Genomic DNA, 27,964 nt, shown 5'->3' on the forward strand with positions numbered 1-27,964 from the left:
TTCCCTTTTAAAAGACGACTTTATTGCCTATTTAGAAACTTACACAGTTTGTTTAAATAGTTAAAGTTTAAACATTGGCTCTGCACAATCACTTAGTAAACAAAAAGATAATTACAAAGCGCTAAAATTGAGCAAACTACGCGAAGCACTTGACGTTACACCTAAATCGGAATAGAAGACGCGAGCAAACAATTTACAATTGAACAAAGCTGCCCGGTTGGCCAGTTATAAGAATTATAATAATAATATAACGAGTATTTTGAGTGTAATAAAAGAATTTCCTTTGCAGAGCATAGGAAATGTTTGCGATCTTAGACAGGAAATCGAAATACACTCAAATTACACAAAAATCACACAAATCACAAATATTACAACAATTACATGGACTAAATATCGCTAAGCTAACTTTTTAAAGCTAATTAATAAACATACACAATGGCCAGTTGTCATGGATAACGTCCCATTCGGCTGTTAACTGGGCCCCAGCTAATTGGGAGCTGGTCGTTGATTCTGCTGCTTGGCATGTCCCGCCTCGGATTTATTCTCGCGCACCAACAGCAGCAGCTGCAGCATCATCATCGCCTCCACCTTATCAAGGGGATCCATAAAGCCGCGCTGCAGCCACTTGGGTATGGTGGTGCGCGCATGACTGAAGCCCAGCTTATTGAGTATATAGTCGACGCCATATGGCTCAATCGATTTTCCGGCCCAGGAGAGCAGCCGCACTGTTGGCTCCAGATGCCATGTCTGGCAGTCAAAGTGCCGCCAGTCGCGCACAAACGACTCGATATCAAAGCTGGGCAGCTCCACGCCGGGCGGGCAATCTTTGGCATCGCTTGCACCCGAATTCGTTGTCGTTGTCGCCGTAGTGACTGTCGTGGTTGTCGTACCTGTCGTGGTCGTCGTTGTTATCGCTGTTGTGGCAGCATTTGCCGCCGTGTTCGTAGTCGTGATTGTCGCCAGGTTCGTATGACTGCCCTGCATTGGCTCCAGGCTGGTCTTGCTGCCGCCCAGCTGCTGGCTCTGCACAGTCAAATTCGTATTGGAAGCGGTTTTCTTATCCTTGAGTATGTCGTCCGTCAGATAGGGCTTGAGGTTGGTCTTCTGCGACAGATTAGGCGAGGCTGCGCGCGCCGACTGAGCGCCAAGCTGCAATAGAAAGAAGCCATAGGCATGGGGAACTGTTTCAGACGGAAAATTCTCCTCTCATACGCACCACCTTCTCCTTTTCGGTTACATAGGAAGTTATCAGATCGTGCAGGAAAAAGAACGCATCCGCATCGACCGTGACAAATATGTGATCATCAAACTCTGTTATGAAGCTGCACAAAACTTCCGGTTTTGATTCTAGAGAAGGGCACAAAATGCTTAATATACACTTTAATATATTTGTGTAAATATTTGAGTTACCGCTTGGCTCTGGCGTGCTGGAGCCCTGCTTGTGCTCGGTCTTGAAGTGCAGCTGGAGACTGGGCAGCGCGAAAATAACCTCGCGATTGTGATTGTGCTCCTGCGATTTGGCCGAGCCACCCGTGCTGCTGCCCGTGGCGCGTGTACGCTCAATCGAATTGGAGGCTATCTCGCGCTCGCACTCCAGCATGGGAAAGCGATCCACAGCTGTTGGGGGTGGAAAAACTCGGCATAAGCGAATGAAAGCCACATTTAACTGTCCACCAGACTCACCATCGATTTCGCTGTTGGCGAACGCATAGTGGAACCATTCGTTGAGGGTCTTAAACTGCGGCGGAAAAATGATGTTGCGCGTGATTCGGCTGACAATGGCCATCGAGTGATTCTGCTGCTGCTGCACCTCCGTCGTCTGTCCGAGGCAGGAGGTCAATGTCTGTGTGACCAGCACTTCGCTGCTGTCCTCGATCTGTCGCGCCTCGGTGGCAAAATTAATGGACGGCGACTTCAGACTAAACAACGCCCACGCTTTCGACTTGAAGTTGATGCCATGGAAGCAGGCCAGCGAAATGTTTTGGCCGCGCAGCTCCACGGTGCCGCCCAGCACATTGCCATGCCGCGGCAGGCGCGTAACCAGCGACGGCACCACCAGCCCAATCGCCTGCGCCAGCGGCTTCTGCCAGTGGCGATGATGCCGTGCATCTGTGTTGTCCACGCCGCAATAGTTGGCGGCGGCGGCGGCGGCGGCAGCAGCGACTTGTGGTAGCTCGCCATTGGGCTTCTTCTTGAGCTGCTGGCGACGCTTGATGCTCGCCGTGCGATCCTGCAGACGCGGCTCGAGGCTGGAGAAGACGCGCTTGGACGACTTGAATTGCTGCGTGAAGAACTCCTCGAGCTTAAAGTACATTTTCATGAGATCAGCCGTCGTCGACTTGGATATCATGATCTGTAGCTGATCCCAGCTGAGATCGCCATGGATAAAGATGAGCGCACGCGGCTGATCCTTGCCGCTGGCAGCCGCCTGCGTGGCCGTGCGCCACTCGTCCTTCATGGCCGCCGCAAAGGTGCTGATGCGCGTCATCAGCACCGAGGTGCCCATATAGTCGAGGCGCAGCTCCAGCGCCATGAAGCTCAGGCCCAGCGTATGGTACGGCTCCATGCCGGCCTCCTCTTTGATGTGAAAGCGTTTGTTGATTTTGTTCACCTCAAAGCTGCCGCCCACAATGCCGCCCTTGGCATCCAGCGCCGAGCCGCCCAAATAGATGCCCGCGTACATGTTCTTGTAGCCCGTGCTGCCGATGGACAGCCGTCCGTCCGAACGGAAATCTTTGGTCAGCCAGACCACATTGCCGCACACATTGCCAATATTCATTTGCACATTCAGCTTGGTGAAGTTCACCGCAAAGATGACCAGCGTGTCCCAGGCTGTTATTTGATTCTTTTCCGAGGGCGGCGTGCCCGACGATTCGGCGCTTGAGGACTTGCCCAAGGATTTGAGCTTGCGCACCGCCCCGAAATGGCCCAGTTGCTGGAGAGGTTGCTGTTGCTGCCCCTCAAAGTCAAGGCGCAGCTTCTCCTTAGAGCGACCCTCGCTCGGTGTGGGCGTGGCCGGCGCACAGCCCGTCGGCGTCTCTCCGCCCGCCTGCTGCTGTTGCTGCTGGACACTGAGATCGCCCAGAAAGAGTCGCCGGACAATGCGACGCCTATACCAGGCTTTCGGGAAGGCCAAAATCTCGGTGAGACGACGCATATCGTACTTGAAACTGGCGCTGCCAATGTCTACAATTGTGGAGAAGCGTATGACGGCACGGGATTGATCCAGGGCGCGCTTCGAGCTGGGCAGCGGTTCGATGTAGACCTTGCGGCAGCGCGTGATGTGAAACTTGACAAACTCCACATTGATGCTGAGCGAATCCTTGCGTTCGGTGTCGCTCAGCGGCGAGAATTGCGTCTCCTTGGAGGTCTTTTTGCCGCCGTACGGATGAAAGATGTACACATTGAAGTCGGCCAGGCAGCCCGTCACGCTCAGTCCGCCCTGCGGCAGCTGCGGCGTATCCGCAGGCGGCGGCTGTTGCTGCTGCTCCTCGTCGCCGCTGCGCTTCGAGCTAAAGACAATGTCCAGGCTGGGCAGCTGCAGCATACACTCTACCCGGGACACGGGCAGGCAGCTAAACCGAAATGTCGACGGCTGCATATGAAAGTAGACAATGACATCCACCGGAAACGAGGCGTAGGTCGCATAATTTGCTGGCAATATGTCCAGATTGACGGGGGCTGTGTGAGTGGGCGTGGCAGGCACACTGTTCGCCTGGCGCGCGGGTATCGGCTCCAGCGTCTGCTCGAGAAACTCTAGGATGTGCGGCGATATGATCGTCTCCTCGGGAATGCTCTGCAATGTCATCCAAGCGCACAGCGTCGCCCGCTTGTTGCCCACCACGCGACGCACATGAGTACCAGTTGAAGTCGCCGTCGCCGCCGCCGCCGCCGGCAGCTCGGCGGGATCGGGCAGCGTGCGCGACTGATAGTGCAGCTTGACATCGAGGCCGGGTATGTGAAAGATGGTGAGATCCGCGAGCAAAGCATTATTGTGGCCGCTGGCATTGAAGCGCAGCTTGCTCTTGTCACGCTGCCGGCGAGACGGCGTTGGACTGCCCCAATCGTTCCCGATGCTACGCTCACGCTTGTGCGTCTTCACGCTGGCGCCGGCGGCGGTAGCTGCGGCTGTGCCGGCCGCATTGTAGGCGGCCCGATCCTCGCTGCTGTGGTTATCCTTGGTGTGCAGGACGCATTTGCCCGAGTTGACCAGCACCTTGACGTCCAGCTCGAAGTCAATGTTCGGCTCCGGCTGCTGTTTGAGCGCGTGAGCATGCGCATGCTTGCGCCGCATCTCGACGGAAATGCCATCCACATCCATTTCGCTAGGCGTACAATCGCCCTGGAAGCCAATGCTGCGCCAATCAAGCTCATTATCCGCCGTTTCCGTGTCGGTGTCTGCATTCGGCAGCGATGTTTGCCGCATGGCGTCCGTAAAGGTGACCCGACCGACGCCCGTTTTCAGTGAAGCGCTGCGCGAATGACAGGAGGCGGGCGTGCTCTGCAAACTGGAGATTTCATCGTTGGAGGCGATCGTGTCCAGGCGTCGGCCCGCATAGCTGTGACTGCCATTGTCCAGCGGCAGCTCCCGGGCCGGCATCCCGACAACAACTCCGACGCCACCGCCGACGGCGCCGCTGCCCATGTACGACTGGGAGCGATTGTAGTTCTTGAGAGATCGGCGCAGCGAGGGACGTTTCCACTTTTGGATCATGTCACGGCGGAAGTATTTGTAGCAAATGGCCTGCAGCTCCTGTAGGCGGCGCTCCTCGTGCGCGACGGTGTTGTGCGAGGCGCCCAGAGTGCGCAAATCGTTAATGATCTTCAGCTGCTCGGCCATTTCCTTCTCCATCATGAACGAGCGCTTCTTCGAGTCAATGGTCGGATCGAACACAAAGGCGGGCAGATTGTCGAATTCGCCGCGTCTGCGCACATACGTGTCCCGGCTGCTCTGGTCGCCCTCGTCGCTGTCGGGCGACTCCATTTGTGTGTCGTCCTCCTCGAAACCCGTCAGCATGGTGAGCGTGTGGCCCAGTGACGACAGCTGCTTGCCAATGTTCACATCCAAATGGATGTCCACTCCCTCCATTTGCCATTTGACATTTAGCAGCCATTTGGCATTCTCACCCTTCTTGGCGGCCGTGGTGCGCGAGCAAACCTCGAACGTGCCCTCCGAGACGACGCACACGTTCATGATGGGCTCCACGCAGCTGGGCTTCCAGTCATCCAGATTCGTCTCAAAGTCATCGGCAAAACGCAGACACAGCCCCTGGAACTTGCCCTTGGACACCAGTGAGCCCGAGTTGCACGCCGAGATGATCGTGTTCTCCAGCGTGATGACCACCGCGCCCTTGGCATCAAAGTCCTGATACGAACGGCTGCCGTACGACTGAGAAGAATATGCGGGATTAGACATAGGCAGTTACTAGCTGGCATTTTCCACATGTTTAGAATCCAGACTCCAGACTCGGTTAATCATTGATTTTGGTTTCCTTGCTAAATTTAAATTTATTCGTATCCTAAATATAATATACTAACAGGGAATTGCCCGGCCTTGCCCGTGATGTTGTTCTGTGCCCATGGGAGATTAAAATCCAACCATCTTGATTTCCACTTCTATTTAAAAATACGTTTTAGATGCAACGAATAGAGAACTAAATATTGGAAGCGGAGGTTTCTTGAAGCTAGAAAACCTTCGATCTATAAGTGATTTTAAAGCCGATCGAAGGGTAAGCAAAAAACTTTCATAAAATCATTTTCCGCCAATTTCCCACTGATTCGGTTGAAATTGCCGAAAATCGCTGAAACACGCGAAAATAAATTTGCAGCAAATCGGACAAAACGTAAAACCAAGCACAAACAATTTTTCAATCGCATTTAGCCCCTGAGGAAGCGTGGATTCTGCGAAAAGCGTGAAACACGCCTCAAATGATTCGTCGTATACATCTTTGGAAATAAATTAGAACACGAAACGTCAACCACCAAATCTTTGACCCTTATTTCGACGTAGGAGAAATGGATTTTCCAAAAATTGCGAAGCACCCTTCAAATGAATTTGAAAATTGGTTTGAGTCCGATTGGATGGTAAACAAAAATATTCTGGACATACAATTGCATATATATATATAGCTATAATATTCAATTGGGTTTTCCACTCACCACCGTGTTGACCTGTTTAAGGGGCAGACAGATGCCCATATCCTCGACGGTTAGTTGCAGGAACAATGTGGACAGATTCGAGCTGGCTATCTGGCCAAAGGCGACGCGATCGAAGACCTGCTGAGTGTCACGGTGGGGCGTGTGCTCGTAGCAGAGATTGGCACGCTTCTCGGCCCAGTACTCGTAGGCGTTCTTGTAGTTCAGCCAGACCAATATGGCCTTGTCCACTGCTATCGGCTGGACGTAGACCAGGGGACGCTTGAGCGTCAACAATATGAGCTCCTTGTCCTCGTTGAGCAGCTCATCCTGGAAGGCGTTACGCAGTCCGATGGTCGTATGGAAAAAGGCATATTGCTGAAATTCTGGCTCCGCCTCGTCAAAGATCACATTCCTTATGATCTGACCGAGCGACAAATTAAAATCGATGTGCGCCTTGAAGAAGAGCTTGCGATTGCTCATATCTCCCAAGTTCTTGACACGATTCGACAGCTGCAGCTCCAACGTGCCCGTCTCGAAGCGCACCGCCGACGAGCATGGCGTGGTCGCCGTCAATTGGATGCGCTTCATCGATATGTTGATGGAGAATAGTATACGCTTCAGCGTCGATTCCGGCACACTGGCATTGTCGCCACTTTCCTCGGTCCAGAGCGGCACCGGCTTCTCGCCGCCATAGACCTTCTGCAGCACCTCGTTAATTTCGCGCATGAAAACCTTCTGCACAAAGACCAAATGGTTGAGCAGGTCCGTAGTCAGACAGCGCTCGAATTCGCCAATCTCGGCGCTGGCATTCACATAGCCGCCCTGCCGTAACACAATACCCTCCACGCTCTCCGTGCACTCCTGTCGATTGTCCGGAATATATTCCGCCAGCACATGCACGGGCGGCAGACCAATGCACGCCTCCGACGGCAGGTTCATCTCATTCTGAAAGAGAAACTGGATGAAGTTTGACTTTAAGCAAGCTGCCAGAGGACTCACCTGTATCTTGGTATTAAAGCTGAGTGTGTGCGTGGGCAAATCGATGACGAACTTGGCGCGTTGGCCCGTGACGCCCATGGAGCTGACATGGTTCATGCGGTATTGCGCCTGCAGCGATGGCAACAGCGCCGCATTAATGGACAGGCTCTGCAGCAGCACGTTGAACTGCATGACCAGCGGCTGCAGCAGTCCGTTCTGATGGGCCGCCGACGCCGGCTTGGCCTGTACCAGGCGTGCGGCACGCCGTGCTGCAAACTGTGGCTGCGGCTGGGTTGCGCCGCCGGAGACGGTCCGTTCGCGCATTTCGCTGTTGGCATTGCCCACACCGACGCTGCCGGCGCCGCCCGAATTGCGCGCATGGAATGGCGACTCGGGCTCCTCGGCCGTGTGCGTGCGCAGCGTGGACCGGCCCGAATTGCGTTTGACGCGCAGCTCCTGCAGCGTGGAGGACAACTGCTTGGAGCTGCGCGTCATCATGCCGTGCAGCGCGACCGGATGCTGTGGTATGTCTATGTTGACAGGCCCGATGGAAACCAGGCCGCTGTTCTTGTCTTTGCCGCGCTTCGAGAGGCTCGAGTAGAGAGTCTGGCTCTTGCCCACGGTCACCTTGACGACGGTCCTGTGGGCGGGATTTCAATTGTTAACAAGATAGGCTTGTTAAAGATCTTTCCAGTACTTACTGCTGGCTGGGCGCCACGCCCTCAAGCAGCACGATCATGGCACGTCCGACCTGGCCGGTCAGCGAGCATTCGAGAGAAACGGGTCGCGCCTTCTTGCGCCAGGTGGCCGTGCTGTTCAGCGTGGTGATCTCCGACTCGAGCTTCAGGCCCGACAGCGTCGCCAGCAGCCGCGTCTTGTGTATCTTGGCCACGCCAAAGACAATTAGACGGGTTCGCTCCTGCGGCACACCATCGACCAGCTGCATGTCCCGATGCTGCGGCAAAGGCGTCGGCGCATTCGTCAAATCGTCCTCGTCATTGTTGCTAAAACCGGCGCCCGGTTTCTTGTGCTCGTTCAGGGAGCTGCGCTGCACCACAGTCTTGGTCTCGGGCATGGTGCCGTACAGCTCCAGCAAATGGTAGATGGTCTTCCAGCAATTGGGCGTCTCCAGCAGCGTCGGCGGCAGCGGGGCAATGCCCGACTTGGTCAACGTGTTGTTGTAGTCGCCGCTGACGCTGGTCGCGCAACCGCCATTTAGCGAGGCCTTCGACTCCGTCGCCAGCTTGAGTATGTTCTGCTCGTGCAGCGACATGGTGGGACTGTCGCGCAGCGGCGACGAGCTCGACTCGTTCAGATTGGTGTAGCCCAGCTTGCCCTTGACCGATTTGCCCGTCGAGCGCAGCTTCTGCGCAAAGCTCTGCGGTCGATTCTTGGCATTGGGCGACGGCGTCAACTGTATAATTGGCGCCAGGCCGCCGCCGCCACGACTGCGTCCCGTTGTGGGCATGGTCGGCATGGTTTCGTTGAATTTGTCGTAGCGCTCGTCCGAGAAGCTCGCGCCGTGGCACACAAAACGCTCCGCAACCGAGGCAAAAGCCAGCATATCCGTGGGCTCAGAGGCTGTAAAAAATTGCTGAGTAAAATTTTAATTGGAATTGTGGTTAATAAATACCCAAGCTGCACTCATCCTTGGTGTGGCTCTTTTTGCTCAGCTCGGGATGCTCGTGGAACTCGTTCTGGGCATCCTTCACATTCTGATACATGTTGCAGATCTGATGGAGCAGCCGGAGCAGCGGCATGTTGACCTGCTGTGAAATGAAGCGCACATTCAGGCTGAAGTTGATTACGGTGCTCGTGTGCTTCTTGAGCTGGCGACGGGACATGTAGATGACATTCTGTCGCGCCTGATCGACCATGCCGTCGGACATTTTGAGCACCTCGAGCTCAACGCCGACGCGCTCGCAAAGGAACAGCGGAGTGTCCATCATGATGGAGGCACGTCCACCATTCGATTTCTTGCTCAGCTTGGCAGCTGGCTTGGAGCTGGTATTCGTTTTCTTGTCGCCCGCCTCGCTGACCACAATGTCAACGCGTATCGAATCAAAAGTGCCAATCAGGGAGAGATTCGTGCCAAAGTTCTCCAGCGATGAGATGTCCGTATTTGAGAATTTGTTGATCATTTGCTGTGGCATCACGCCGAGGCACGTAAGCAGTGGCTCAAAGATCAGATGCGCATCCAGTAGCTTGATGGAGTCCTGCATGATGGCGCTGCGCGAATGCGTCTGGCCATTCAGCTTGGCTGGCGCTGGACGGGCATGTTCCTTTTCGGTGGCATGCTCCTTCTTCTTGCTGTTGTCCTGCTGCTTGGCCATCCAAAAGTACAAGTCCTCCTTGTGATTCTCAGCGCCCAGCCAAAACTTGTTCACGGAGTTCGTCGAGCTCAGCGAACCCTCCTGCAAGGCGCCGTACTCTGCAAGGTATGTATCATATAAATATGAATTTTATATGCATTTATATATTTTTAAAACTTACCAAATTCTGGCACCTGTTTCTCGACCAGACCCGATATTATGGGCAGCATTTGTATGCTGGAACGAGACGAATTGCCATGTGAATAATTCGAGGCTTTGCTGTGCACTTTGTTCAGACTTTAAAGAGCAAGCAACACACATATTTATATTCATATTCATATTTATGCGATGGGTAGTTGATAAAGAAAAGAAAAACACGAACACAGGCAACGGCATTAATATACAAGACATGCATGAGCACAATGCAATCAAATGGAAAGCTGGTGAAGCACTTACCCACGGCGTGTGTGGTGCATGTTGGGCGATGTCGATGTGGATCGCTGGGATGCCGGTCCATGGTGCGCTGCCTCCTGGCCATAGGACATACCACCATATTGCGTATTGTCTAAATAGCCAAAGGTAAAGGTATTGAGTAAAGGCACATAAGACAAAAATAAATATCACAATTTTGCACTCAAGTGGAGTTAGAGACTAGAACTGAATTTTGTTGAGTGCAGTGTGCGAAATAGCTGAACGTTACAGACATTATAGGTATAAAGGCAATTCCCAAGAACAAAAAAGAAGAAAATGAAAGATAGACATAAGTATTAAGCTTTTGTACACATACATGCTAGAAGAACCATGGAAAATTAAACATTTATCCAAAAAAAAATGATTCATCGACCGAGACAAAATAATCTGTATGACAAAATAGTCTGATATTAATAGGATATGGACCATATGTAAAAATATTAAACAAAAAGGTTGTTCGAATAGGAGCTTGATTGATTGACTGATTCATTTATCGAGACATATAACTAAACTGTCTGATATTAATAAGGATTATGGACAATATGTAGAGATTGCATCTCGACTCCTCCATTGATACCTGGATCTGAAATATAAACATACTTTTAAAAAAAATACACTTTTAACGTTCTAATTACGCACACTGCACAACATAATTGTAGCCTTAATTGTAGGACAGTATAGCCAGAAAGAAAAGTTAAATATAAAAAAAAATGCAAACGCAAAGCATCAAAACAACATGAAGTTATGAACACTTAAAGCATTTGGAACAGAAAAATATGTATGGCAAAACGTTGGGAGAAACAACAAATAGGAATAGAAAGTCAAGTATGGATACAAGTTGCTGAAGGAGCAGCAGAAGTAGGAAAGAAGGAAAACATTTAAGGCCAGGCAAGAAATGCCTGTCGAGTTCAGCTGACGCACTCAACAGGCAGCTTTTGCATAGCGCAAAATTAACAACAGAAACGTGCATAAAAAACAAACGTAAAAAAATATATCGACTATGTCTATCAATAATAAATATATATATTAGTTGTAACAAAGGGGAGTTAACTGCAGTGGTTGCAGTTGAGCAGCGTTAATCAAAGGAATACCAATGTGAGTTCGATGATGCTGTGTTTGCCCAAGTAATAAAGCATTCTCACTCTCTTCCGGATTCTCGCCGGCGCCAGCATAGGCGCCCATATCAACATCACCTTCACACTCATCCGCCTCGCACTCCTCCTCGTTCTGCGGGAACGAGAATGTCACGTTAATCGGACGCGCCAGCTTATTCTTGTACTGATGCTCAAACAATATCGGATTGTATAAGGTGTTCTTCCACTGACGACTCAGCACAATGATGCCCTGTTTAAAATGCGATTATATATAATATTTATATGTAGGCATTTTTAGATATTGCACTCACTTGTCGTAGCGTGTTCAAATGCGGCACCTCGCCGTGCTGGAAGATTTGTTCGATGCGTTGCACTCCCTCGTCCAGCACCAGTTTCTGCATGATATAGCACAGCTGACAGCTGGGATCCTCCTGCAGCGTCTTCGACAGCAGCGTATAATTGTTCGCATAACGACTCTGGGAAAGATGAAGAATATACAATTAGCGTATGCCATGTAAATTACTCCAATTGCCCACCTTCTTGATCTTTGGATTGCGCTGGATCTTCTCGTTTTCCATGGCGTCCGCCATGAGGCAGGCGGCGACAGCTGTTTGGCGCGTGTGCAGCACCTTCATAAGGGACACAATTTTGATGGCCAGCCGATTGCTGGGATTCATCCAGGCTGTGATGGCCGGCGAGGCAGTGCTCAGCAGATTCCAGTCCAAGCGCGTCAGGTCGATCTTGCGCGTGATGGGCACACAAGGAGGCGCCGCAAAGTTAAACCACACTGATTTGAGCTCGATCACGCAGGAGGAGGTCTTGTCGGTGCCTTTGACATTCGAAAGCGCCTTGTCGTAGCCATCCTTGGCGCCATCTTTGCCCGCGCCGCTCTGCTTCTGAGCGCCTGCTGCCTGCTGCGAATTGGACCCGGCGCCCGCGCCCGCTCCGCCCTTCTCCACATCCTCATTGGGCGTCGCCTTGCGTCCGTGTTCAGCAGACGCAGCGCCGCCATCGCTGACAATAACACTTTCCAAAGCATGGTGGAACTTTTCCTTTGGCGTTTTGGGCGTCGGCGGCTTTTTGGTAATCAAACGCCAAGCGGCCTCTGCCTTCGAGGTGGCTCCGCTGCCATCTGCAGTCGGTACTGCGGCTTCACTGCCCGAACCGACGACCAGCTCGTTGAGATTGAAGCCGCCGCCGGAGGATGCAACGCCATCGGCACCGCCCGTCATTTCGGCCAGCTCCTCTTTGCTGTTCTCCGATTTCTCGAAATGTGAACGCTTGACAATCTTAACGCCCACACCCTCCAGGCCGCACTCGAACATGATGTAGCCAATGCTCTCGATGCCCGTGCTCTCCGGCATCTTCAAGCACTCAAAGAGCACCTTGCTCTTGTGCTCCGGTATGGCTGTTACGATGACAGGCGTCTCGGGCGCACACGACTGGCCCTCGGTCTTGAGGCGACGCAGCTGCGCATGCGCCCGTCCAATGTCTAGCGTTATGACCAGCTCCTCCAGCTGCTTCTCTGACGTCTCGATGAGTATGGGCTCGCCCTGCACATTGTCGGGTCGCGTCTGCGAGGAGAGATGCGCCAGCAAAGCCCGCGTGCCCTTCATAATGCCGCCCTTCTTGTGGCTGCTGCCCGACTGAACCGTCTGCTGTATGTAGACATTATGCATGGAGGCGCGTGTGGTTTTGCCCAAGTGAAACTTCGTGGAGATGCCCTCCATATAAAATGTTAGCAGCGAGACGCAGCTGAGATCCTGTTAATAGAAAATTCGTAAATGGGAATTCCTTTGTTTACGTGCCCTTCACTCACCTGAACATTGTCCAGCGCAGCGACGGATATGATCTCCTCCACAATGGACGACTGCAGCATGGTTATGCTCACCTTGGGCAGCACAATCAGTCCCTGGGTCTTGGTCGATATGCTCTCCTCGTAGACATCGCTCAGGAATGAATCGCCGGGTCCCTGCAAGTGGCGCTCGGTTGTCGAGCGCTTGGAATTCGAATGCACCTGCGACCAGTAGCTGAGACTCTGATCCCGTTTGAGTATATTATCATTTTTCACTTTGGCTATGCACGAGGCGTGGATAAAGTTAACCACCGACAGCAGATGCATTGACTGAATCGTTGGTACCGCAGCCTCAACCATTCTGCAAGGAATGAAAGTATTTGGAGTATGGATACTCTTACACAATTAAGAGAGAGAAGCCTAAGACAATAGTTGACAAAAGGCAGCAAGAGAGAAGCAGAGTAAGATGCAAACAATAAAAGAAGCTAAAAAATATTTAGGACAAACACTTGGGGAGTATGCAAAAAAAAAAGGAATAATAAAGCGAGACGCTTTGAGAAGCAATAAGAGAAGTGAAGTTAGTAGCTATGGAGGATCCGACTCAAAAATTAAGCAGCAAAATGATCAGAAAGTGAAGCGAGAAGCGATATGTGATAAGTGATTCGATCAAAGAAACACAGTCTTCGACAAAAAGAGAAAACGAGGAGAATAAAAGATAATAAATGAAAGTCCACATGGTTGTCGCTATCTCTTATTGACCGTCAGATTCCTTCCCGACTTAAAAGCAAATTATATTACCTACCGATATTATAAAACCCCACCACATTGACATTCAGTTTCATCGGATTTGTGTTCAACCCAGTCAACTAGTCAAAACAAAATCATTGTCGTTCGACCAGAATAAGATAATATATATATATACTACAAATTTAAGTGCCAAAGCTTTCCGAAAATATGTTTATACTGCGGATTGGTTTGCTCTTGGCCTCGCTGTCCCTTACGGCAGCGTATCCTCTGGTGAGTAGACAATACTTTTCTAGCTATCCTAAAGGCTCTGGCTAAAGGCTCGGCCAAGCAGGAAGTTCAGAGGAAACCCGGGCAGCAGGCGGCTCTTGATCCGGCCGACTATCCCGACCTGACGCATGGACTGAGCGATGCCGAAGTGGAGTCTACACTGAACGGCCTGTCGCTAGACGATTTGAATGCACTGAATAAACTGTTGGATGATGCCGGCAATGGACCATTCGATTTGGAGGGTGTGTAGCAAAGTGAATGGCCAAAGAACCAGTCCATAATTAATTCCTTTCAAAGCAAGCAAGCCTCAGGGGACACCATAGACAGACAAAGAAACATCACTACGACGACATGGATGCCGTCGATGAGGACCTGGAGGTTGCTCTGAAATCGAACAAGCAATCGCTGGACGACAGCTGCCACGATGAGGACGATTCGGACAAGGAGAAGGACCAGTGCACCGAACGGCCCAAGTGCAGCAAGCGACCCACCACACGACGCTGCACCACAACCACCAGAAGATGCGCCACCACGGTGTGCAAGTCCCTGGACGGCTTCCTGGACATACATGTAGATGGTGCCAAATTCGAGAGCGGCTCCAAGAAGAACTGCAAGGACATCGAGGAGTGCGATCCGGAGGATCAGATGTGCCTGCAGCGCAACCAGCAGCGAGCCAAGCAAAGGTCGAACATACAGGATTTCTCTGATCTGGCCACGGACCAGGAGCCCAGCAGCATGGACAGTCTGGAGCGATTGGCTGCCCAGGCGCACCGTGACGAATCCCTCAAGCTGCACAAACAGCTGGACGGTTGGAATGGCAAGGATGACACACTGCCGGATGTGTTTAACATGGACTACGGCAAGCTGTCCAATGCGAATGCAGCCGGGAATATGCATGACTTTAAGGAGCTGCCCAAGCTGGTGGCCGAGGACGAGGGCCAGCCGCAGCAAAGCGAGGAGGAGTCCAAGCAGACAGAACTCCAAATGCCCTACGAGCGTCATCAGCTCGCGCGGACTGTACACGAGCAGCAGCAGGCGCAACAGCAGGAGGACAAGGAGGAGGATGAACTGGATGGCTCGGCGCTCGATGAGAATGCGGCACCAGCTGCCGCCGAGGAGCGTGGAGCCGGCGACGAGGTCGAGGCCGCCGAGCCATTGCCGCTGGCTAACGACATGGCAGCCAACGATGGCGACAGGTTGGCCGCTTAAATACACATACGAATGCAATCGAACTACCTCCCACACATACACACACGCACACGTTCCTGTTACCTGTTAAATTTTGCAGTTTCATTGCGCAAAATGCGCGTGAGCCCTTGCGCTATCTTATCCAAACCGAGAACGGGGTCATTAAGAGCGAGAATGGACCTGGCGAGCAGCAGCTGCAAACGGACAAACGACACAGCGAAATGCTCAACTATGACGCGTATCAGCTCTCCAATCCCGGCCAGACTCGGCTGGAGTCCAAACGCTACAAGCGCAACAGCCGGAAAACCGACGACGCACCCGAGGTAAGTCGAGCCTGGCACATTTAACACACAAATTAAATACTCGATGCAGAACACGAACGAAAGCTACCTGAAGAAGCTGATGGACTCGTTCCCACGTGACCAGGGTGGCCAGAGCAATCTCAACATGGCCATCAGGCAGGCGAAACGCACGCATTTTCGCGTCAAACGAAGTTAAGTTTTTCACAATTCCATTTGTTCAATTACCTGAGGTCTATATTATATATATATAATTGTATATATTTTATAAGCATGTGCGAATAAATTAGTTAAATCGCTTGCAAATGAACTAAATCCGGTATTAACCGAAAGGCTTTCTTCTAATTTAAAAATAAATTCTAAGTTGAGTACAGCCCATACATTTGAATGGGAATCTAATTTCTAGCCTGGCTTTTCATCTGGCTTTTCAACAGGCTTTTTATCTGGATTTTCAACAGGCTTTTCAACTATCTTTTGATCTGGCTTTTCAGCTGGCTTTTGCCACTTCAAACGACACGCCTTCGATCTCCAAAGGCCAGACCATCGAATGTCAGCCTGCCTTCCGCAAGCCAGGTCGATTAGGTTTCGAAGTACATTGAGCGAAAAAGTTTTTTTTGCGATCGACAAACTAACCTATCGAACAGACTTAAGTTCAATTTTAGCGAAAAGTGTGACACGTCACAAGTGCATTTTTACAAAGCCATAAATAGTTTAAAGAGCAGGCGGATATTTGTTTGTTTCTTTTAAATAAGACTCACCTTTGCAAGCCCTCTGGCAGAAGTGGGGTGAGGAATATATTTAGCTGCCCCTTCAACCTGGCAACCACCGAGGTGCAGGCCGCGCCACCTTCAGATTGGAGACTCATGAATTCGCCGTCGTCGAAGCCGTTTGTTGTCTTGTCCGACTCCTCCTCCTTGAGCAGCACACTGGGATCCCAGGGATGCGACTTGGGACCGCCCATAAAAGTGGCCGAGCTGTTGCTGCCGGTGGTGTTCTCATAGCGCGGCACCACCTTGATCTCACGCCAACACGAGTACAGGTCAAAATGCGGCAGCATTTTGCTGCCTATATAGGTCAGGCCGCCATCCTCGTTCTCGTGGAAGAGCGGGGTGGAGAAGACGTCTGGACCGAGCGGAAACGAGCAGCCGTTCCAGTTGAAGCACTTGACCTGCGACAAATGATTCAAGTAGCTGGCCATCAGCAGCGGCGAATCAATGATGGGCCGATTGACCTGCTGATGCAAGTTGACCAAAGCGACATCCTCCTGCGAGGACATGGCCGAGATGAACGAGTTCGACGACAGCGAGGGCGTGCCCGACGACGAGCCACGCGAATCCGCCTGTGAAATGCAGAGCATAGTCAAACAATTAGAAATGAGAATAAGGTGAAGTACCTGGCTAAACGGCTACAAATAAAATCGAATGTGGGCAGACCAAGGCAAAAGGTGCAAAAGGTGGTCAAACGAATACTTAAAACTAAACTAGAAATCATTCAGCTTAGACTAGCTCCAAATTCCATGCAGATGGCGACACATGCATGCAACATACTTATTAGAAACCCTTGCAGAGAGTTGAACCACAATCAAAACAGTTTTTGGAAGCTAAAAAATGGATGATTATAATTTTAATTTGATTAAAGAAAATGAGGATGAGCGCTTGGTAGATATATAGAGAGAATATATTAGCCTGGGCACCGGAGAATATATATTCATATTTCTAAATTAAGGTATTTTTTAGCAGCAATAAAATGGACAATGATTTATTTGATTTGATGTTGTGAACATGAGAAGGCTTTTGGAAGAAGAAACAGAGAAAAGATTAAAAGCTCGCAGCCTGGCCAAAGGGGAAAATATGTATTTAAAAATTAGAAAATTAGAGCGGATGATTAGAAATTTGATTTGTTGTACTGAAAATTATTAAGAGGGCTCTTGGAAGAAGATACAGAGAATAGGACAGAAACTCGTAACCAGCGTAGGACATATATTTATAATGCGAGGTATCCAATTTCGACGATTTTATACAGACGTACTTAGCCAGTTGGACAGCATATTATTATTGGACATATAAAAAAAAAACATATATTATATAAGCAAGGCCTGTTCTCTGATCTAGTGTGCGATCACACTTGTTTTACTTTTCAATTAATGTTTTGATTGAGATAAGAAAATTCAACTCATGGAGTTCATTCTGTCTGCAAAGGTATCGATAGCACCGGCATTCCGAAGATAATTGCATTTTTGTAACCAAAATAAATCGCGGCATTGGTTTAAACATTAAAAATTCGCTAATAAAAAAAAAATATTTTAATTTAATTGCGCTACAAGTAAGTTTAAGATTAAGGATTTTTCATTAATTATTTGTACTTTTTTGTGCTTTGGTTTGCTTTTGCTAGGAACTAAGAACTACTCACGTCATGAACAAAATGTCGGTACTCGGGTCGTGATGATATATTTGTTAATTTTCTTATAGGTGTGGCAAGACCGTGAATGCGTCTCGCGTCTTCATTCTGGATTTTTATTTATTTTTTGGTTTTATTTTGATTTTAGCGATTAGTTTTGTATAGATTTTCGTTTTGGATGAATCGAAAGTTTGAGTTTGTGGAGAGGAATAGAATTTAGGTGTGGATTTTTGTTTATATAAAGCATTGATAACAGTTATTGAGAGAGTTGAGAGCAAGTTATCTTAAATATACTTAGAGAAGCATGCAAAGTTCTTCAGAGCTGGGCTGCAATTTTAGTTTGTGGTGAGAGTGAAACATTAACTAGGCCCCAAAAGCAGTAAAGCCTCAATGTGTAGAGTATATAATATATATATATATAGAATATATGTAATTGAATACGTAAAGACCTAACATAGAGATAGAGAAATACTTTGAAGATTTTGCTCAATTGTTTTTACCAGTTCTGTGGTGCTCTGCGGCCGCTTGGGCAGCGTCTTGTTGCTCTCCGGTGCATGGATCTCCAGATCGCTGCGGTAGGTGGGCAACGTATGGCTGCCATTCTCGCCAATGCTGCAAAAGATTGGGAATCAGCTGTGGGCTACAAAATTCGTTAGGACCTACCTGAAGTCCGAGGAGAAACGTTTTCTGCCCGACAATATGATGGAACCGTTCGCGCTTCGCTGCTTCATGGAGCCGCGCTGTGAGAGCACATTGGATATGTCCTCCTCGGCGGAGAAAAACATCTCGGATGGATTCTCCGAGGTCAGCGATATGGTGCGCTGCACTTCGCGCGGCATCTGCTCGCCAGTGTGCAGCACAATGTCCGCAATCTCGAACTCGAGAGGATGCGAATGGGGTGCCGAGTGCGACATCTCGTCGGGCATCTGTGTGGAGAGCAGAATATGATTTATTTTTTATTTTCTCCTGACAAGATTATTTGCACTTACCTCATGCTCATCATCGAGAGCCGCCTCGCCGGTCAGTCTGGAGTCTGAGATGCTTGTCTTGGGCGGCGACACGCGCAGCCTGTGCGAGTCCGAGCCGCGTCGCTGGCTGCTGGTGCCGCTGCCGCTGTTTTCTATGGAATCGTGCTGCAGCTGCAGCTTCTTGGAGGGACTATCCAGCAGACGCGCGTACGGCACCTCCACGGAGGTCTGACGTGTGCACGTGTAGCGCTTGCTGCGCCGCTCCAGCGTATTGGGCGAGGCAATGCTCTCGCGGGACCTATTGCGGCTGCTGGCCAGCTCTGGCTTTTCCACGACGACGCCGCCGCCAATTTTGAACTTGGCGCCATCCGGCAGCGCGCACAGCTCCGACTTCTTCAGGCTGCCGTTGCGCAGCTCCATAGCGGGCCTATAGAGCTTGCCCTTGCCATTGAAATCGTCCGCATCGTAGAGCGAGACGCAGTGCAGGCTATAGGGAGGCGTATGAAAGACCAGCTGGCCCTGATGCAGAATGCTCTCGCCAAAGCCAAAGTCCTTGTTGTTGTTAATGATGCTGAAAGGGAATTGGACTTTAGAATGAGCCAAGGTAACAATTATTCTTCTCCTACTCACAAGTAGCGCGCAATGTTGTAGTTGTCGTGCACATCCTGCGCCGTGGGCTTGAAGAACTTTTGCCCATTGCGATTGGTGCCAAAGAAGGCGCAGCCACCGATGCAGCCGCAGCGCGAGGTCTCCGAGCCTGAGCTGAGCGCATTGCCATTGTTAGACCAAAGGAACCACAGTCGCTTAAACTTGGCGTCGTGTTCGCGCAGAAAGCTGAGCAGGAAAATAAAATAGTTAAAAAGAAATATATAACGAAGATTGAATTCCCTTGAGAATACCCAGAGAGGAGGAGATGAGGCATATATTGAGGGATTGGTTAACACAAAAACAGACGAATGGAGTTTCCTTCTTGCATGATGAGAGACTTTTTAATATAGGAACAGACGGATGGAGTCTAATTCTTGCAGTGATAAAGCAGATAAGGAATATATTAAAGGACTTCTTCAGATAAAAACAGACGGACAATAAAGGATCGGCTGAAGGATAAACGGAATCTCCTACACATTTCAACCCCATCCTATAGGAGATTAACAGACGAAACTCACTTGTGCTGAACGAGATGCAGCTCGTGGTCGGGTATGGGCAGCGCGGAGGCGCCCTCCAGCAGTATGGGGCCGAGCGAGGTGCAGCCCACCTCCACCCAGTTCTCGCAGAGCTCTGCCGTTTCCGGCGTGCGCTTGGCGGCGTTCGCATCCGTCACATTGTCGCGCAGCTTGCTCTGTCGAGCGGCTTCCTCGCGCGAATCGCGACGCTGCGAGAAGGAGTTGGAGCTGCGCTTGCCGCCGGGTGCCTTGTGGTGTCCACTGCTGGGCACATCCTGTGACTTGAGCGAGTCCTGGTCGGCGCGTCGCAGCTTGCCGGAACGATTGCTGCCCGTCGTGTTCGTATTATAGCTGCTGTTGGGCGCATTGCCTGCGTGCAGCATGAACAGGCGCAGCAGAATGGATGGCAACAGGCCCGAGATGCCTGACTTGACGCGCTGCCCGTGCAGATTACAATTGGCCAGCCGTATAGGCGAGATCCAGGCATGCAGCGCCGTGCCGCTCTCGATAAGATACACATCGACGGCGTCCACCGAGACGCGCGTCATCTTGTACTTGATGTCCTCGGCAGAGGGGCACTTGTATTTGTTCTCCTCCTTGGTGTGCGGGCACAGATTGCTAGGCACCCCATGATGGCAGTTGCGCACCGTCTTCGGCGACTTCAGGCAGTTCTCCGGATCGATGGCGAGCAGCACTAGGGTCTCCAGGCCGGTGACCACATTCACCAGCTGCGGCAGTGTCAGCTTGCCCGTCAGCTTGCCCAACTGCACCTCGACCAACCAGGAATACTCCAGCGTGTCCTCGTCCAGGGCGCAGCCCTCATTGCTGAACATGGCATGGCCGCGTACCTGGACGGCCGACAGCAGCAAATGGCCCTGCTGGATGTGCTGCTCGCGCTGCTGGCGCTGCAGCGTATCTGCGGTGAGCAGATACGACGGACTGACGAGCACCTGCAGCGTCGTCTCGTGATAGCGCTTATTCATCTCGAAGCCGAAGCGCTCGATCAGCACCACCGGGCAGGGCGGATCCTCCGGATTGCAGTTCTTCATCACGTGCGCTTGTATGTCATGCACGATGACCGAGACCATGACCTCCAGCGGGCGATAAAGGCGCGGATCGAAGGGTTTGCGCTTCTCCTCGGGCGCCGTTGTCTCCGATATGGACTTGTTGGCCAGCTCCTTCTCTTTGGCCAGCAGCTGATCCTTGGGATTGGGCGCAACGCCCGTTTCCTTGAGACTCACATTTGACTGCTCCATATCGGTAAAGTTCTGATCCTCGCCAAAGATGTTCTCCTTAAGACTCATGAAATTGCGCAGCACATTGCCGTAGGCCATCAGCACGGAGCTGCCGATCTCCAGCTCCACGGTGACATGATCCGCCGTCAGCGTGCCCGGATCGAATCGGTTTTGCTGTTGCTCCGACTGCTGCGCCTGCTGCCAGCTCACAGGAGATTTACGCACCTTGGGTATGCGCATGGGACTCAGAAGGATCTCCTCCTTCTCAGGCGTGGTGATGTCCGCCTGCGGATCGGGTCCCAGCGGCGGCACCGGATGATATACATATTGTATGGACAGCGCCAGAATGGGCACGGCCCAGCAATCAATCCAGCCGGCGCTGCGCTGGCAAATCTTACGCCATTTCTTAGTATACAGCTCCGGCCGGCGGATCAGCTTGCCCTCGCGGGTCAACAGTCTTGCGTTCTCGTCTATGGCTAGGACAATGGGTCGCACCGAGGAGACCTCGGGCACGTACAAACTCAAGTCGAGTCCCTCGCCGTGCATCCAAAACTTGAGCGTCACAGTCTTGGGCAGAAAATCATCGAAGGGCAGCGCGAAGCTCATCTCGAAAACATCTCCGCAGAAGCCCAAATGATTGTTCTCCTGGTTGGCGCTGCTGCAGTCGATCCAATTGTACTCGTTGCACAGCATCAGGATCTCAAACTCGTTCAGGCGTATGTTAAAGTTGCAGGTATAGGGCACAAAGCTGAGTATGTCGGGTCGCGCCTTGTTGGCCCAGTCTTCGATCAGGTCCTGGAAGAAGCACTTGTGCTTATACACAATAAATGCGCTCGTCTTGCAGCCGGCCAGCGAGATGTTCCAGTCCTGCGGTGCGTTCCACTTGGTCGGATAGTGTATGCGCACCTTGTACTCCAGCGACTCGAACTCGGCCAGGCTGCGATACTGCAGCGAGGTGGTGGCCTCCACATGGAACAGCTGGCCCTGGATCTTGGACGTATAGCCGTCGGGCAGCGTTACCCAGGGTATGGTCACCTCTACATAGGAGGCGGGGCCGACGGTTATGTGCATCGCGTTCGTCTCCTTCTCCTTGGAGAACAGAATATCAATTGTCGCCTCATTCAGCACGCACAGCGTCACATCGAACGACTGATAGCTGCGCAGCTCGCCCGGTTGGGGTGTGGGCGTGACCTCGGCCTCCTTCCAATCGGATGGATAGAAGTATCTGTAGAGATGATCTCGCTGTCTGTCCGCCCAGGGGCCGTAGCTGAAGTCCGTGCCCTTTAGGCAATGCGCATTGATGCCCCAAACGGGCGGCGAGGGCTCCACCACGTCGCCGTTCGCGAGCACGATCTGTACGGGCTCCTCGGGCACCACGCCCGGCTCGTCCATGTAGAAATACAGATCCATTTGGTTGGACATCATGACCACAAAACCCTCGCCCATATAGCGCGGCGGCTCGTCGATAAGGCCCGTGTACTTGGGACTGGGACAGAAGAGCACCTTGGCATTCTCCACTTTCGCCTTGACAAAGTGCATGAAATGATCGAGTCGACAGACCGCGGGCTTGGTACTGTACGTGCAATGCGCCTCCTCCATGGAAATGGACAGGGTGGTCGGTGTGAGGCGATTGCCGAAGACAAAGCGCCCGGAGCTGATGTCGATCTTGATGACGGGTATCAGATCACGCCAGGTGGTCGCCTGCATGGCCTCCGAATTCTTGACGCTGTTCACGCGTCTGTTCTGGCGTGCATTCTCCAGGTTCATGTTGTGCTCCTTTAGCTTGTTGCGCTCCTCGTTGCTCGCCACGTCCGTGGGTATCAGCAGCGATGGCTCCAGGCCGAAGGTCTTCTCCAGCTTGTCGTACAGATCCGAGCGATTGTAGATGTGCAGTTCGTAGCCGTTCAGCTGAACCGACAGCCGCGTATCCGAGTGCGAAAGATCTGAATGGAGAAAAAGGACTTCAAATTTGATTTCTCTTGCAACTGGCTAAAACTCACCCTCGGAGACGTCCTTGGGCACGTAGGAGCGCCACCAGCGAAAGATGAAATAGCCATCCTGCACGCGCATCGTGTAGTCGTAGGTGATGTACACAAAATCCCGAAACATTATCTTGCCAGCGAGAGGATTCAGCGCCACCGATCCGATCTTGAAGTAGGCGCCCTTGATGAACCAGCGATTCGCTATCTTCGTGATCAGCATGCCGATTACGCGCGAGTTGTAAAAGTTGTTGTACGTCACCCACGTGATGGTCGTCAGCAGCGAGCAGAGCAGCCAAATCTGCAGATGGATCGCAGTTAGGAATCATATCAAAGGGTTGTGATCCCAGCCAGAAAAAGAAGGATTTGAAAGTGCACGACTTGGATATATTGACTATCGATTATATATCGAATGTTTATCGATACAGCAAGTTATCCGAATCAAGCATCCAGGGTGAGCCCTAATTGGGCATCATATCAAAGGGTTCAAACTGAATGTTTTTGTGACCCCAGCCAGAAAAAGAAGGTGCCCGACTAGGAAATATTGACTATCGATTATCTATCGAATGTTTATCGATACAGCAAGCAATGCAAGGCAAGCATCAAATTTAAATTGTTATTATTTAATAAATATTATTTATTTAATTCTGTCAGAGCCTACAGCTGGGATGGAAGGTTTTAGTAGAGAAAAAGTTATCTTAAGCAAAAATTTAAAATAATCTTAATTTTCTAAATTATTTAAGAAAATACAAAACAATTGAAAGAAATAAATAATAAGAAAGATGTTATAAGTTAATAATAAGTTAGATGTTAGGAAATATAAATAACCAACCCGTTGGGGAAAATTTATAGCCTGTCCGGCAAGTATACTATATATCTTACTATATATATATCTAGCTTTTCGCTGACTTAAGATTCATTTAGTCTTATGTGAAAGAGCGTTACGAACTTTAGATATGCAAGAAACTAAGATTCACAATTTTCTTTATAAAAAAAACCAAGGATATTTATAGTAGATATATAGTGTTAGGTAGATAGGATAAAGAGATGGGAAATGGCCTGTCCGACAGGCAAAATCCCCTAAAATGATATCATATTTAGCTAAAGGCTTAAAGCGGATCATGAAAGGAATTGCATTCAAAAGTGCCCGACAATGAGACACCCTGCCGCCACATTCATTCTAGCTAACCTCTTCTGCCCGTAGCCCCCCACCATGCAAAATACGTTCCTTCTAAACTCAGCTGTTTACGTTACGATCTTTCTAAAAATCTTAGGGCATTAATATGACAGCCAAATGTGCGCAGATATCAAGTCCCAGGTTTTTAGCCCTCAGTTTCTGAGATCGATGCATATATATATATATATATACATATATAAAGGTGAGGTAAACGTCTTTGTTACGCTTATTACTCATGCTCATAAATAATTCGAGTTAGTCACAAGCTCTTGAATAACTCCCGCTGATAACGAAACACACAAAGCTTGAACCAGATATTGCATTAGGTAAACAAATGAAATCCGTATTGGATTTACTTCAGACAGCTCGGATTCAGACCCACATTTTAGTTTTCCCTCATAGTTGGGACATAAATTCTCCGCCCATCAAATTTAGCACCATTTCTATTGATGAACCTGTTCCTGGATAGTTCCATAGTGAATAATTGTTGGGGTTTTCCAAATAAAGACATTGCCGGGCTTCCGATTTATTAAACACTTGGTACACGTATTTTTTTTTGGACAAACTCAAACTGAACTTGAATGTGGACAAGGAACCAAGACAGAGACACACGCCAATGCATTGGATTGCAATAAAAATTGATGGATTCTGGATCAATCAAAGTAGTTGACCGGCACATCGCTGAATATGGCGCCGGCAAAGGTGCATTTTTTGGCCTCCTTGATGACGGTGCAGCCGTGCACGTCCTTGAAGATCATGTTGTGGCCCAGGCAACGGGCCTCCTGGCTGGGCAGGCTGCGTCGGGCGGCCGGCCGGAAATAGGCGCGGCCCGTAAATGGATTGACAAAGTCCGACCAATAGCCATCCTGCATAAACTCGACGGAATACTGCGAAGCGATCAGCACAAAGGCCTTGATGGCGCTGTTCACATCGCTGTCGAAATACAAATTGAATATGCTAAAGTTGACGGGATCCTTGAGCTTGGAGCAGGGTATTGTGAAGAGGCGCTTCATGTGGGGCAACAGCAGCTTCGGACAGCGCACAACCTGGGCTTTGATCGGCTGAATGCCGTTCCAGGCCATGGAATCGTGATATTTACTTAGATCAAATTGATCGGCGGTCGTAAACAGATCCTGATAGGCGGGACCAACGCTCTGCGGCATATAGAACAGATCCGAATACCGATTGCCCAATATTGGATAGAACGGATGTATGCCCAGATTATCCTCCGATTCGACATCCTCCTGCTCATCCACATCGACCAGTATGAAATTGGGCAGGCTGCTGCTCGTATAGCGACGGCCTGGATTAACGCATGACTTGTTCTGGAGAAATTTACGGTCCTTCAAACGGCGCATTAAAACTCTCAATGTTTGCATTCTGTGAGCGTACGTCTGTGTGTGTGTGTGTGTGTGTGCTTGACTGTGTGGGTGTGTGTGAATGTGTGGGTATCCTGTGTGTTTTTGTGTGTCTGTGTGTTCGGGAGGCAATCGGTTGTTTCGGGCGAATCGGGTAATAAAGGTTAACCAAAATTTTTAACTACAGATACTAAAAAACAAACTAACGTATGGTCGAAATATATATATTTTGATTAGATTTATTCGATCTGTTTTGTTTTGTTAGCGAAGGCGATATCCAAAGACCGCGAAAACAGATTTTAAATGAAATCTGTCCCTTTTTAAAAGAATTTTGAACGTTTTGTTCATATAAGTAAAAACAAAAGGCTGTCCGACTAAAATGTTCGTATTGTATGAATGAGGCACAACTTCCCCCCTCTACTGTCAAGGCAAAATGAATGCTTAATTGCTATGTTCAAAAATTGTTTTCAAAAATATGGAAAAGTAAATGAATATCCGATCTGGATATGGTTAAAACATGCTACAAATTCGTTATAAGAGAGATGATTAATAGTTATCGAATGTCCATTTGTCTTAATCGATAAGTTATCGAATTATATCTGAATATCCAACATAACTCAATTGCTTATCGATATACTATCGATTATTTATCGCACTAAAATAGAGTAATAATTGTCGGATCTGAATGTATTAAAAATATTCTATAAATACGTTATGAAGATTATAAATATTTATCGAATATCCACTTGGCTTCATCGATTATTTATCATTTCGTAACTGAAGTGCTTGTACATCCACAACAAATTGGCTTGACTTTTGAATAAACTTCGAATAGCGTTTCTCTGTACTCGAGGCAATCGAGTGGATATCGAAATTTTGTTATCGAATATATATCGATACGATTGGAAAGTTGCCAACTATTGACTATCGAACTATTATCAACTATTTATAGATATGTTTAAACAAATGCCAATTATTGACTATTGGTTATTAATAATCGGGTTGCTATCGAATATTTATCGAAACGACAACTGTCTGTCGATGTACAATATTGAATATTTATATTACGCGCACGCCGGCATCCGAATTAGCTTGCCTAGTAAATTATTGCTGTTAAAATATTTTAGATTTTTATTAAGCAAGAAATTCGCTCTTTATAGAAGTCTTCCAGCATTTAATTGATTATCGAACGCCCACTGGAAAGTAATCGTGTATATCGATAAATATCGACTGCACAAATAACTTGCCCTAAATACGTTTCCGTGTGTGTCAATGACCAAGGCATCATAATTGATTGATAAGAGAAATTGAAATGGAGGCGAGAAGCGAGCGCCAGATTACGCAGTCGACTGCGCTGCGCTGATAAAGCGTCGTCCTCGACTGATTCACGCTCAACGCATGCCATAATAATCAAAGTGCTGTTATATTGTACGTTTCCATGTATGTATGTGTGTATGCATGCATATGCATGTATGTAACGCGTTGCCAATTCAACTATTTTCCAGCTAAATTAGGCTTTTTACGCAGTGACAAACACTTCCTGCTGACCCGGCAACAGATGAACTTTTAATCTGTTTTAGCTTTTTGGACAGCTTTTTAACAAATCACGTCCATATTTCTTGCCAATTTGTATTCAGCAAGATAATTCAATTATTTTTTGGCCGTATTTAATATTCATCTTTTTTTTTTGAAGCCGCAGTTGGCAACACTTACTTAAATCTACATATACGTATGTATTTACATACATATATATGAATATGAATGCATATGTATGTATGTGTGTGTGTGTGTGCATTTTTACCATGGGTGCATCGATTTTCATGTTCTCCAGCGGCACATTGTGTGTGCGGTTCCAGGTGCCCACTTCTGGAAAGCCCAGCGGGAATCCATTGTCGCTCGTTTCCTCCACGTCCATTTTCAGGTTTTGTTTTTCTGCACGTTTATTAAATTAGCGGTTATTGCTGCGTAGATGCATTTCAATTGCTTTGCACTTTATGAAAATCAATTTGTATGCATAAACATTTCATGTTTATTTGATTTTCTTTCTTAAAATTAATTATTACACACACACACACACGCACGCACAAAGTTCGATTTTTCCCACTTTGTATTGGAGGTCGTCGTTGTCTCAACTTTTCGTTAACTGTTTTCGTCCGTTTTTCGCGCAGCGACTGTTTGCCGTTATGCTCATTGAATGCGCGCTACGTTGAAAGCGCGTTTTTAGGTGTTTTTCACAATTGATTGCAACTATTAAGCGCGGAAATAAAATATAAAAATAATATAACACGAAACGAAAGCACTCCCATCTTGTGCTGCTTCTTGCCACTGAACAGCTGTTCGCCGTCGATAGGACCTCAATCAACTTGTTTGATTTCGATAGTAACCGATATCGGTAACT

The 27,964-nt window shown here is 49.3% G+C and overlaps 3 protein-coding genes across 8 annotated transcripts; 1 reads left to right on the forward strand and 2 right to left on the reverse strand.

Annotated features, from left to right (window-relative positions):
* Positions 1-27,901, reverse strand: tweek (transmembrane protein KIAA1109 homolog tweek). 5 transcript variants are annotated; one of them, XM_070209180.1, is made up of 22 exons: positions 27,368-27,901; positions 23,053-23,332; positions 19,821-22,995; positions 19,285-19,488; positions 18,676-19,225; positions 18,350-18,612; positions 18,187-18,298; positions 16,048-16,628; positions 12,813-13,149; positions 11,530-12,756; positions 11,305-11,469; positions 11,093-11,243; positions 9,885-9,993; positions 9,610-9,665; positions 8,750-9,547; positions 7,818-8,697; positions 7,138-7,756; positions 6,160-7,083; positions 1,684-5,389; positions 1,411-1,617; positions 1,217-1,347; positions 1-1,149 (listed from the first exon to the last, which is right to left on the reverse strand). In XM_070209180.1, exons 1-22 carry the CDS (start codon positions 27,479-27,481, stop codon positions 487-489), a joined length of 15,252 nt encoding a protein of 5,083 aa, XP_070065281.1. In that variant the 5' UTR covers positions 27,482-27,901; the 3' UTR covers positions 1-486. The 5 variants fall into 5 exon arrangements, with proteins under 5 accessions (XP_070065281.1, XP_015024423.1, XP_070065280.1 ...); XM_015168937.3 differs by having other exon boundaries at positions 9,610-9,725; XM_070209179.1 differs by having other exon boundaries at positions 11,042-11,243.
* On the forward strand, positions 13,647-15,592 carry LOC6635769 (uncharacterized). Of its 2 annotated transcripts, none has more exons than XM_002059129.4 (5): positions 13,647-13,805; positions 13,867-14,044; positions 14,104-14,998; positions 15,091-15,313; positions 15,363-15,592. In XM_002059129.4, exons 1-5 carry the CDS (start codon positions 13,743-13,745, stop codon positions 15,486-15,488), a joined length of 1,485 nt encoding a protein of 494 aa, XP_002059165.2. In that variant the 5' UTR covers positions 13,647-13,742; the 3' UTR covers positions 15,489-15,592. The 2 variants fall into 2 exon arrangements, with proteins under 2 accessions (XP_002059165.2, XP_015024503.1); XM_015169017.3 differs by having other exon boundaries at positions 15,377-15,571.
* LOC26531447 (methylmalonic aciduria and homocystinuria type D homolog, mitochondrial) lies at positions 24,702-25,991 on the reverse strand. The gene has a single exon (XM_015169077.3). It carries the CDS (start codon positions 25,585-25,587, stop codon positions 24,862-24,864), a length of 726 nt encoding a protein of 241 aa, XP_015024563.1. The 5' UTR covers positions 25,588-25,991; the 3' UTR covers positions 24,702-24,861.
* Positions 27,902-27,964: the final 63 nt, after the last annotated feature.

The sequence above is a fragment of the Drosophila virilis genome, chromosome 4 (genome assembly GCF_030788295.1).
Source record: "Drosophila virilis strain 15010-1051.87 chromosome 4, Dvir_AGI_RSII-ME, whole genome shotgun sequence".
NCBI classification, from domain to species: Eukaryota; Metazoa; Arthropoda; class Insecta; order Diptera; family Drosophilidae; genus Drosophila; species Drosophila virilis.